At 40.5% G+C, this 12,336-nt stretch overlaps 1 protein-coding gene across 1 annotated transcript in view; it reads left to right on the top strand.

Annotated features, from left to right (window-relative positions):
* Positions 1 to 12,336, top strand: part of KIF15 (kinesin family member 15) — a 44,777-nt gene that overhangs the window by 8,184 nt on the left and 24,257 nt on the right. The window contains exons 7-14 of the mRNA XM_075271266.1: positions 7 to 186; positions 1,464 to 1,673; positions 2,464 to 2,589; positions 4,136 to 4,258; positions 6,670 to 6,793; positions 9,870 to 9,958; positions 11,213 to 11,422; positions 12,023 to 12,200. Of these exons, the coding sequence (XP_075127367.1) occupies positions 7 to 186; positions 1,464 to 1,673; positions 2,464 to 2,589; positions 4,136 to 4,258; positions 6,670 to 6,793; positions 9,870 to 9,958; positions 11,213 to 11,422; positions 12,023 to 12,200 (1,240 nt within the window). The remainder of the gene's footprint in view (positions 1 to 6; positions 187 to 1,463; positions 1,674 to 2,463; positions 2,590 to 4,135; positions 4,259 to 6,669; positions 6,794 to 9,869; positions 9,959 to 11,212; positions 11,423 to 12,022; positions 12,201 to 12,336) is intronic.

Raw genomic sequence — 12,336 nt, 5'->3', positions numbered from 1 at the left:
TTTTAGGCTGGCGATGGAAAAAGCTTTTTGTGTAAATGCTCTTTTATTGAAATCTACAATGAGCAGATATTTGACTTGCTGGACTCTGCATCGGCAGGCCTTTGTCTCCGGGAACATATCAAGAAGGGGGTCTTTGTTGTGGGAGCTGTAGAACAGGTTGTGACCTCAGCAGCAGAGGCTTATCAGGTATGTTTAGAAGGTGAGAGAGGCACGTTTTACTTGGGATTAAAAAAAAAAAAAAATTACGACAAACTTTGAGCAGGTGCCTGTAGCAATCTGTTAGGTTGCTGATTTATATTCTAGACTTTAGTGATGGTGAATTGAAAGGCTCTAGTTTATAACAACGTTTTATTGATCAGTTTTAGACAAATGGGATGGAATTTAAATGGGATTTCAAACTTAAATGAATAGCAAGCAAAAAGTGTGAATGGATGAATTTGTTGTGAAACACAAAACTTTTATACTTGAAATTGGTGGAACCTAAGATCGCACTCATAGTAAGGCTGCAATGTGAGGCCTTAACCTTAAGGCTAAGGCCCCACGGGCCGTAATCGCACCGCTAAAGCGCTGATGAAAGAACCGCTGCGTGATCGCATTGCAGTTCTTTCCGCAGCGCTTTGAACAGAAAGTTCATGGAGTTTTCCTCCGCAGACTTTCTCTTCTCATTATATCTACGGAAAAGCCGCCGGCATTTCCGTAGATATAATTGACATGCTGTGATTTGCAAAGCCGCAACGGCTTTGCAAATCGCAGCGTGTCCGCGCTGTGATCTTTTCCGCAAAGTGGGGATGGGGTTCCCATGAATCCCATCCACTTTGCCTGCACTGTACAACGCCGCATTTTTTCCCGCAGCGTCTCCACTGCGGGCAAATCGCAGCATTTACGTCCCATGAGGCCCTGGCCTAAAGGGGTTTTCCAATAGTTTTAGAAACTTGTCAGGGAGCTGTTAAAAAGGTAAAGCAATAACTATAACTCACTTTGCCAAATGCCCCTCAGGCAGCTCCACCAGTCCTGACCGAAGTGAAGACGACATGTTCATGGCTCAGTGGTCACATTGCATTCAGGCCGAGACAGTCACATCGGCCATGAATGAATGTGAAGTCATCACATCCAGTCAAGAAGGACATTTTGTATATGTTTGTAAAATGGAATTTAGGTTTGCAAAAATTTTACCAAGTCATAAAAAGAAAAAAAAATGGAATAATGATAACTTTATAAATTTACTCTTAAATACAGATAGTAGAAATGGTAAACTAATATGCATACTACTAATTCTTTCACTGAACGCATGATATTGTAACATGACCTATCAGCTAATCTTTTGATAAAGACTATGAAAGAAAAATATCCCTTCATAAATTTTCTTGTAGATTACATAGGAAACATGATTATGTTCTGTGTGTTCTCTGCTTTATATGACATGACATTGTACTTATTAATGACACAAAGTCAATGTTTTTTAGGTTCTATCTACCGGTTGGAGAAACAGACGTGTAGCCTCAACCTCAATGAACAGGGAGTCCTCTCGATCGCATGCTGTATTCACAGTTACTATTGAATCGATGGAAAAGATCAATGAGATTGTTAACATTAGATCTTCACAACTGAATCTTGTAGATCTAGCAGGATCGGAGAGACAGAAAGACACGCATACAGAAGGAGTCAGACTTAAGGTTGGCAAAAGTTTTTTACTTCACAGAACAGTTTACTAACCAAAATAAGTAGGTATGTATGGACACCGCCCAACACACATTAATGATGAAATCAAAAGTCCAGGATTTTGACTCTGATGTACGGGTCTGCACCCCTTGGCTAAGGGCAAAATCACAGAGACAACAGAACCAAGAAGACACCCAGGAGTGTCCCAACTATTCAGTTACAACTTAGCTTTTATTGTTTTCGTTAAAAAAAAAGAAGGTGGTATACAAACAGCCATCAATCAGAAAAATCCATCGTACAGGCTACAATAAAAACTAAGTTTAACCACATAGTTGGGACACTCCTGGACTGCTGGATTTCTTCTTGGTTTTGTTGTCTGACCAAAATAAAGGCAACTGAGTGTGTCTCTGTTCACATTACATTTAACACTAGATTCAAATTAGCATCCGCTTGGGGACCCGAAAGACGGAAAACCTATCTGCTTACGTGGACATCATAGCCTCGTGTTGGTGAACCTTTGGCACGCGTGCCAGAGAAGGCACTCAGAGCAATCTCTGTAGGCTGCACGCCGTCACCCTGTTCTCTCATTAATGGGGAATCCAGTACAGGATTCCTAGTTAGTGAGTGATTGCTTCTATCAGCTGTATGTGCAGCTGTAGGTGAACGGCGGCGTGCAGAAGACAACGAAAAGTAGGAGACAAATAGCCTTTCTTAAGACTATTCCGACATGGTACCTAGAAAAAATAGTGTGTGAATGACAGGATCCTTTTAACTGACTTTATATGTGTATATTTTTTTGCATAGGAAGCCGGCAGCATAAACAGATCATTGAGCTGCCTGGGACAAGTGATAACCGCTCTGGTGGACGTGGCTAATGGTAGACAAAGGCATATCTGCTACAGAGACTCTAAGCTTACATTCTTGCTGCGGGTAAGTATTTACTGGCTTAATGCAAACTAGCCTACTATAATAATTTATATATATATATGTATATACACTCACCGGCCACTTTATTAGGTACACCATGCTAGTAATGGGTTGGACCCCTTTTGCCTTCAGAACTGCCTCAATTCTTCGTGGCATAGATTCAACAAGGTGCTGGAAGCATTCCTCAGAGATTTTGGTCCATATTGACATGATGGCATCACACAGTTGCCGCAGATTTGTCGGCTGCACATCCATGATGCGAATCTCCCGTTCCACCACATCCCAAAGATGCTCTATTGGATTGAGATCTGGTGACTGTGGAGGCCATTGGAGTACAGTGAACTCATTGTCATGTTACAGAAACCAGTCTGAGATGATTCCAGCTTTATGACATGGCGCATTATCCTGCTGAAAGTAGCCATCAGATGTTGGGTACATTGTGGTCATAAAGGGATGGACATGGTCAGCAACAATACTCAGGTAGGCTTTGGCATTGCAACGATGCTCAATTGGTACCAAGGGGCCCAAAGAGTGCCAAGAAAATATTCCCCACACCATGACACCACCACCACCAGCCTGAACAGTTGATACAAGGCAGGATGGATCCATGCTTTCATGTTGTTGACGCCAAATTCTGACCCTACCATCCGAATGTCGCAGCAGAAATCGAGACTCATCAGACCAGGCAACGTATTTCCAATCTTCAATTGTCCAATTTCGATGAGCTTGTGCAAATTGTAGCCTCCGTTTCCTGTTCTTAGCTGAAAGGAGTGGCACCCGGTGTGGTCTTCTGCTGCTGTAGCCCATCTGCCTCAAAGTTCGAGGTACTGTGCGTTCAGAGATGCTCTTCTGGCTACCTTGGTTGTAACGGGTGGCTATTTGAGTCACTGTTGCCTTTCTATCAGCTCGAACCAGTCTGGCCATTCTCCTCTGACCTCTGGCATCAACAACGCATTTCCGCCCACAGACCTGCCGCTCACTGGATGTTTTTTCTTTTTCGGACCATTCTCTGTAAACCCTAGAGATGGTTGTGCGTGAAAATCCCAGTAGATCAGCAGTTTCTGAAATACTCAGACCAGCCCTTCTGGCACCAACAACCATGCCACGTTCAAAGGCACTCAAATCACCTTTCTTCCCCATACTGATGCTCGGTTTGAACTGCAGGAGATTGTCTTGACCATGTCTACATGCCTAAATGCACTGAGTTGCCGCCATGTGATTGGCTGATTAGAAATTAAGTATTAACGAGCAGTTGGACAGGTGTACCTAATAAAGTGGTCGGTGAGTGTATATTATATATAAAGATAAAGCTTAAGAACTCTGTGACACAGAGTGTTAACAAGACTCTTAAATTTTTTTTATTTAGTCAACCTCATATAGTTTAATCGCCTATGAATTTCTAAAAAACTCTAGAGTTTCTAGTGCTCAAAATGGTGACCGTTTACAACACTCCCCCCCCCCCCCCCCCCCAAAAAAAAAAAAAAAAAACATTTACAACTACCGGTATATTAAATATGCAGATATTTTTATTCTAATTTTTATTTGACAGGACTCACTTGGAGGGAATGCAAAAACATTTATTATCGCAAATGTTCATCCTGGATCCAAAAGTTTTGGGGAAACTTTATCGACACTTCAATTCGCCCAGAGGGCAAAGCTCATTAAGAACAAGGTAACAGTAACGCAGCACATTGCACAGGTGTATAGGACCAAGCATGCAATACCTTTAACCCAACACATTCAGCTTTAAAAAGTGTTTCAGCTTCTATTATTTTTCAACTTTGATTTCAACAAAAGATTCATTTAGTTTGTGACTTGTGTTTGACATTGCTGTTATGTTCATCTGAAAATTGTGTTATAATACTGCCATTTCTTCTTTTAAAGGGATTGTCCAGGACTGTGATAATAATTGCTCTGTGCTGTCACTACTTACCAAGCACAGCACCATGCATTGAATTCAGGCTTTGCTTGATTCATTTAGTTAGGACTGTGCTGCAACATGGCCATGTGACCAATGGACACAATATCACTGTTGTAATAGGAAGTGGCGCTCATATGTCATTAATATAGCAGTTCTTTAAAAATAAATAAATGCTGTGTACAGTAGAGAACACTTATTAGGTATCCTTGTACAATAAAGTTATTTTGTTGATTTACCCTTGTAGGCACTAGGTCCGTTTTTGTATTCTCTAATAGCACCATAAAGTTTTTTTATACAATATATTGCAAATCCGTAAAAAAAATATTTGTGGGGTTGAATGGGGTTTTGAAAAGCAATTTGCGATTTTTTTTTTTGATTTTTTTTTTAGTTTTTACAGTGTAATAAAATAACTTGCTATCTGTGGGTCTGTACAATTCATGTCATAATGACTATTGTCATAATTGTTTTGCTTTTTATAGCGTTTACTGTACATGCAAAACTTTTATTTTTATAATTATTTTTAATAATTATTTTTAATAGCTTAAACTTTTTTTGGAATGTACATGATGCAAAATATGTTACTACCATGGCATGACTCTGGGTTTTCAGTAGACTCCTGGCTGCCATGACACTAATCCGCCACAGTGTTATGATGTTGCAGGGGTGTTGGTCCATTGTAAGACCGTTCCCCCATGTAATTTTTCATGGTTGCTATTGACTAGTGCATCTAAATGGTTAAAAATCTGTGATCTGAACTGTGGCTGCTAATGGCGAATGCATTAGTAGAACACTATGTGCACCCATTGAACAATAATGAGCTCACTAATATTGAGACCACTCAATATTGCCCCCTCCCACCTCTTTTATATATGTATGGCAGATGTCACCAGTGGGTTAAGGGGATTAGTAAAGAAATAATCAGACAATAGAGAAAGTTATGTTTTCCAGACATTCCACCATTTTAAATAAATTATTCAGTTTACATTGGCTATATAAGATCTGTAGAAGTCCAAATCTGGGCACCTCGACCCTACATCCAACAGCTATGTCAGCTCCATATTGGCTGTACTTGGTACTGCAGTGCAATCTCCTCAAAAAAATGGAACTAAGCTGCAATACCAGACATGGCCACTACCAAAAGTGTGGCACTGTGTCTGGTAAATAACAAAGCAGACTTAAGTAAGCAACACAGCCCCTTGTAACACTATTACAGCATAGAGCAAATAATGATTTTAATAACTAATTCACTTACTTCATGTTGAGATATTGCGAGTGTGTGTTAAAAGTATACTAGGTTTGTCACCAGATCCCAGCTCCCTCATGTATACATTATGGTCACCTGAATTAGTGTTTTCCCTTTTGGTGTCCCTATTGCCAAGATCTTGTTTTTTTTTTTTTGTTGTTGTTGTTTTTTTGTCAATATGCTAATGAGCCCTATGGAACAATGAAGGTGTTGCCAATTTCCTTTTTGGCGCAATGACACTGCTCTCATTCCTCCAAAGAGCTCATTTGCATATTGACAGAAGATATCTCAACAACTGTAACCTAACTTTTTGTGGGTTTGGGTTCTGACTCCCTTCAAATGTGTTTTGCCACCGGGAAGGTGTTATTGGCATTAGCATAATAATACCGTAATCTGTATGTCTCAGGATGGTTAAAGAGCAACTCTGAGTTTCCCATTGTGTTTACGCACTGGGAAACATATCACGATTGTAAAATATTTTGGCGGTTTCTTTTTTTAATGTGAATTATTGAACTAATCCATTTTGACGGTTGCTTAGAAACAGCCATTGCGGGACAAATCTCAACAAACAGTCTATTCTGGTGTATCGGACCTTGATAATACCATCGCTATATTTAAAAAGTCAAAAAAATCAATGTCACTGTGTTGTCTGTAATGGCTAAATAAAGGTGTTTAGGGTGTCACAGCTGAGAACCTGGCAGAAATGTCTCCTACAACAATTTAATGGACCCTTGTGAGTTCTGATATGTTGATACATATGACAAATTGATATGACCCAAATAACATCCAGGGCATGCCGAGTTCAAAGACCCCAAACCTTGTTTAGTTGTAGCCTGCAATGCTAGTCCGTCCTCCACCAGATTTGTGTCCAGCTCTTTTCTAGAGTTAATTCTAATTTCATGTCATTTACCACCTCCAGGCTGTAGTTAATGAAGACACCCAGGGGAATGTGAGTCAGCTGCAAGCAGAGGTGAAGAAGCTGAAGGAACAGCTTTCTCAGCTCCTTTCCGGACAGATGCCACAGGATATTTCAATTGCCAGGGGTGAGATGAGAAATCAAAAGCATTTCCTATTACCTGCTTAACTCCTTCACCTTCACATTGTGCTTGGCATGGTAATGATGGCTTCTAGCTGTCACTACATAAATAATTTGTCACGGCGGTAAATGTCAGATTCCCAGGAACTGACATTTTTATTTGACTTTTTAATTAAGTCAATTTTTTATTATATAGTTTTTTTTAATGATTTTTCAAACTTATTCAGTAACTTAAAACTTTTTATCTGACTAGGAGCATATTGAGCAATTTAACTTGCTACAACGTTCCGGATCAGCGTAAGGGGGTTGTAAATCACAGTAACCCTAACCCATTGGTTTGGCCCAGAGGTCATGCATGCACACATCTGCCCCATTCACTTCCAGAGATAGTGGAGCTCTAGTCTTAGCTTTGTTTGGTCCCATTTCTCATGACTCCCAGTATTTATAGCTGCATGGGTTTTCTAGGGAAAATTTTTTTTTTGATCTATTCTAAGGATAGTTTATCAATACTAGATCATTGTGGGTCTGACACTCTGATCAGCTGATAGACACAGAATGAAGCTGGAAACGGTTCTTTTCTGTGTAGTGGCCACTCCAGGTACTGCAGATCAGCTCCTGTTCATTGTAATGGGACCTAAGCTGCAGTGACTCAGTTCTGCCACTACAAACAGCAGAGCTGTCTGCTTCCTGCTCTGTTGTCAGCTGATGGGAACAAGCTAATTGGGGGGCACGTGCGTTAGACCTTACCAATCATGATATTAGTGTCCTATTTGTTTAAATAGGTCATCAATCTTTTTAGCCCAGAAAACCAATTTAATAAGGTTGAGTAAAGACGCAGATCCATAAAGTTCAACCTATATACAGCTTCGATCCAGGGGAAGACAAAGCCCCAATTAAACCACATTAGGGGATTTGTCATTCTCAACTCTAAATTTAGCCATCGGAATAAATCCCTGGAGTAATCTCTCGTCTCTAGAAATCGATTTCATGTAATTTGCAGTTGGATTAATTATAACCCTCAATTTTAGATTTTCATTAAAAAAAACTATCAAGCTTTTTTTTCTTTCTTTTTTTTCTTATATAAAAGGACAATATGGTATCTGCCATTACTACCTTTTAGTTTTAATTCTCTAACTATAAAGAACCCCTTCCTATATAAATGCTTAAACCTCCTTTCCTCCACCAGTAAAGAACATCCCCTGGTCCTTTGTATACACATTGGTCAGAATCAGTTATGTGCCAGTTCTTTCTACTGATGCTGTATATATATATTGATGTCCTCTTCTCCAAGCTGTTCGTTGTAGCCTCTTCCGCCCTCCTTTGAAACACCTCAAGCTCTCCTACATGCTTATCGGAATATAGAGCCCAAAACTGAATTCCCTATTCTAGATAATATTTTACAAAAGCTTTATAGGCGTATTAACTGTGACACAGAGTACTGCTGCGTAACGTGCTTGCAATCAGAATTCCCAAGTCCTTCTCTTGTTCCGTTGTCCACAATTTTGTTCCATTTGGTGTGTATGCAGCAATGTGATTACTATGGCTTAGGATGCATTGACATTGAGCTTGGTGAAGTATACCACATCTTGATTCACTGCACACGCACTGTACATGAAGAACTGCATGTGTTGTTAACAGAGGTGTACAAAACTCTGCTACACCAGACACAGAAGCATACTTTTAATCTACCTGTTATAGGCATGTGTGAGGAAAAATGCTGCAAAGTAAGAATTCTGAAATTAATAAAACTTTTTTTTTTTTTTTGGTCAATTAATATTAAAGAGGACCTTTCACCTCCTGTGGCACATGCGGTGTAATACACCACTAGAAAGCTGACAGCGTGCTGAATTTAGCGCACTATCGGCTTTCACGTTCTGTGCCCCCGCTGAAGACCTATCGATGCCAGTACCATAGCTCTTTACTGTCAGAAGGGTGTTTCTGACAGTTAGTCAGGAACAACCTTCCTCACAGCAGTGTCTATAGTGCTGTACTGTGAGAGCGGGGAGGTACGCATCGCTGGGTGGTAAGCCATGCCCCCTCTGACAGTACAGTGCTATAGACACTGCTGTGAGGAAGGGCGTTCCTGACTGACTGTTGGAAACGCCCTTCTGACAGTGAGGAGCTATGGGACTGGCACCGATAGCTCTTCAGTGGGGGCGCACAACGCGAAAGCCGAATTCAGCGCACTGTCTGCTTTCTAGCGGTGTATACACCGCATGTGCCCCAGGTGGTGAAAGGTCCTCTTTAAGTGCATGAACAGAAGAGAAATCTATAAAAGTGTAACATTGGGTGTTGACGTGAAATGTTGCTGGTTATATTCATCCATGCAGACCTCCTGCCACATGTAATGTCTGTTCAGCATTCCTGCTGCACTGCTCTGTTGAGAAGGCTGAAGCTTACTAAGAAATCAATGGTGGTCTAATCTTAAAGGCAAGCTCTCTCCAGGACAAGGTAGCGCAATCTGCAGGCATCTTGTTGTAGAGCAGGAGTAGCTGAGCACTTTTAATACATAGGTTTCTATTGAAAGATGATGTAGAATTTAAATATGTTTATAATATTAATTGTATTTTAAATCACTTTTTTCATATATTTAGTTTTCCTCTGTTGATTTTCTGCTTAAATTATACTTATACGGAAAATGCCAGCATTTAGGTATAAATGACATACTGCGATTTACAACAAAACTCAACGTTTTTTGGAATCGCATCATATCTGCTGCAGATATTTTTCTGCAATTGGTAGATGGGATTAGCCAGACTCGCATCCACTCTGCAGGAACTGTACAATGGCGCAGTAAAAAATGCCACGTTTACCCTACTTTAGGCCCTGGCCGTATCATTTATTACAAAATGTGTGTGGGGAGGGGGTTGTTTTTTTTTTTTTTTTTTTTTTTTTTTTGTATTCAGCTGAGATAATTAATATGCAATAAAAAAAACATTTAAGACACTTACTTGTTAAAGGAGTTTTCCTAATGATTAGTAGGGGTTAAGCTCCCAGCGCCCCTGCTGATCAGCAATTGTGTTTCTGGCTATGTGTAGACATGAAACTAATAAATCACTTTACATTAAATATCTTCTATCTAGCACCGTCGGTTGATGAAAATTCTGCAGCTTATATGAATAACTTTTTAGAAGCAATGATGCTTCTGGAGAAATCAGACACTGAAAAGAAGGTGAGATTGACCATTATGTATTTCTAGCCTATTTAGCAGGGGCATTTATATGTGTTTTTCGGGTATTAAGAAAATTTTGTTTCAAATAAAAGTTTTTGAAAAAAGCTCTTTGCTTGGTCACATGATTGTGCCCATGAAAAAGGAGGTATTACATTTTATTGCCCATTACATTGTCCCTGTTCATAGCAAGACAGTTGTTGTTTTGGTCGTTTCAATTACTATAAGGCTGAGTTCACACGGGGTATTTTGGTCAGGATTTTGAGGAGGAATCTGTCTCAAAATCCTGACCAAAAAACGTCTCCCATTGAAATCAGTGGGAGCCGTTCAGTTCTCTTTTGCAGGAGCGGTTTGTTCCGGCTCCCGGAAAAAGAATGAGCATGTCGCTTCATTTCAGGCCGTTTAAGCCTGTTCATTTGGGCCTAATTCGGAGCGGAGTGCCGTGACTGGATGCCGGTGCACTGCACTGGCATTTAGTCACGGCTACTTGTATTTTGGACCGGAATCTGAGATGGCCTCCGCATCAAATTCCGGTCCAAAATACCCCGTGTAAACCCGGCCTAAAGGGGGGCACTAGCACTGTGTATATAGCAATTGCACAATCTCTCCACAAGTCCTTATGGATTCCATGGTTGCAATACTTACCTAGAAATTCCCACTGGACAACTCTCTGATGCTACTGGAGTTTGCGTAGCTCTGCACTGAAACAAGGGAAATACACCTCTGCTTCAGTGAACTATTGCACAAGAGCTGAGTAAAAATAAAGTTGTAGTTTTTTAATTTCAACCACGAAGTGTCTCAAGTAGACCTTTAGGCCCGGGGCACCACGATCTGCGGAAACCTCTGCGAACTTTCTGTGTTAAGCACTGTGGGAGGAACAGTGATGCGTTGCCGCCGGGGGGTTTCTCGTAGCACTTTTATTTTTTGCTGCAGGACGTCACATGGGGTGGAGGCCTTAGCCTTAAAGTCAATTAGCTCACTAAACATAGATATGTGAAGTACATTATTGCTGTGGTAAAGAACGAAGGCTATAGCCTAAGGCATCGTTCAGGTGTGCTGCCATAGGGATCGATTATAAGTTGGGTGCAGTAAAACTACAGAAAAAAAACAGCAAATTTATGATTTCAGGAATTGTGCTGTCGCTAGTATCTCTTATCTTGCTAAATCTGTATATCTTCAAGCATGTTACAAAATGTTGTTTGACGTAAGAAAAAACTTTTTTTTTTTTTTTTTATTCTTTTATAAATTGATCTATAGGCTCTGTTACAAAAAGTGGCTCAGCTTGAAGATCTCTGTAATAAAAAAGAGAAGTTTATCCAGTCCAACAAAATGATTGTCAAATTCAGAGAAGATCATATTGCGCGACTTGAGAAGGCTCACAAGGAAGGCCGAAATTCGTTTTCAAATAATGAACAAGAGGACATTATAGCAGAAATAAAGGAAGAAATCCTTGTTTTAAAGGAACAGGTATTGGTGGTTCTGTCTTTAGCTTCCAAAATGTTTTAATGGGAGAGGGAAATAAACCGCCGCTTGTCTCCTTTAAAAAGGTTGTCTAGGAAAAACAATTATTTTTAAAATAGGCAGGGGGATGTGAAAAAAATAAAATAATAAAATGAAACTCTCCTGTTTCCGGGGTCCTCCCAGAGCGGCCTGGCACTGCTACATAGTAGATTGGATGAGGTTGGATGAAGACAACAGTCCATCATGCCTCTGGCGTCTTCTCAAATTGAAGCTATGATATCCCAGATCCTGAAGATGCTGATTGGCCCCAGAAGTTACGTGACCGTGGAGGCTCATTTGAAGCCCCAGGAAGAGACACAGGACATCACAGGTGGTGAGGCTGCTGATTGGCCTCTGCGGTCATGTGTGGCAGGAACTTCCGCCAGAAGATAACATTTTTGCCAGCATGCAGGAGTTAGGTCCCTGCTGTTAGATGGATGGCTGGTCATGCCATAATTATTTTGGGTACAGTCAAATCTGAAACATTTCATGGCTTGTTTTTTCTTTTCGAATTTGCTGAAAATTCTCTGATCTTTGTATTTGTCCTTGTTCTGTGCAAAACTTCAGATTGAGCACCACCCCCGCGTAGCAAAGTACGCACTGGAGAATCATGGCCTCAGGGAGGAGATAAAAAGTCTGCGCTGTCTACAGTCTGTAAAACGAGCTCAAGAAATTAACAGTCAGATGATTGCAGATCTTGAGAGAGCTTTCTTGGAGGCGTCTTCAGATGTCAAGAACACTGGAGGTAAAAATACCTTTCAGTTCATAGAAAATATGCACAGACTCCTATATGCTAGCAGTTTTGTTTTCATACATTTCCAGGACACTTTTCCTATGAGCTATTATCACATTAACGGGAGTTTGACTCCTGGTACATTGAT

Source organism: Leptodactylus fuscus, chromosome 4 (assembly GCF_031893055.1).
Source record: "Leptodactylus fuscus isolate aLepFus1 chromosome 4, aLepFus1.hap2, whole genome shotgun sequence".
Classification (NCBI taxonomy): Eukaryota; Metazoa; Chordata; class Amphibia; order Anura; family Leptodactylidae; genus Leptodactylus; species Leptodactylus fuscus.
Note: the sequence above shows the minus strand (reverse complement) of the source record. Positions and strands in the feature narration are given on the sequence as shown.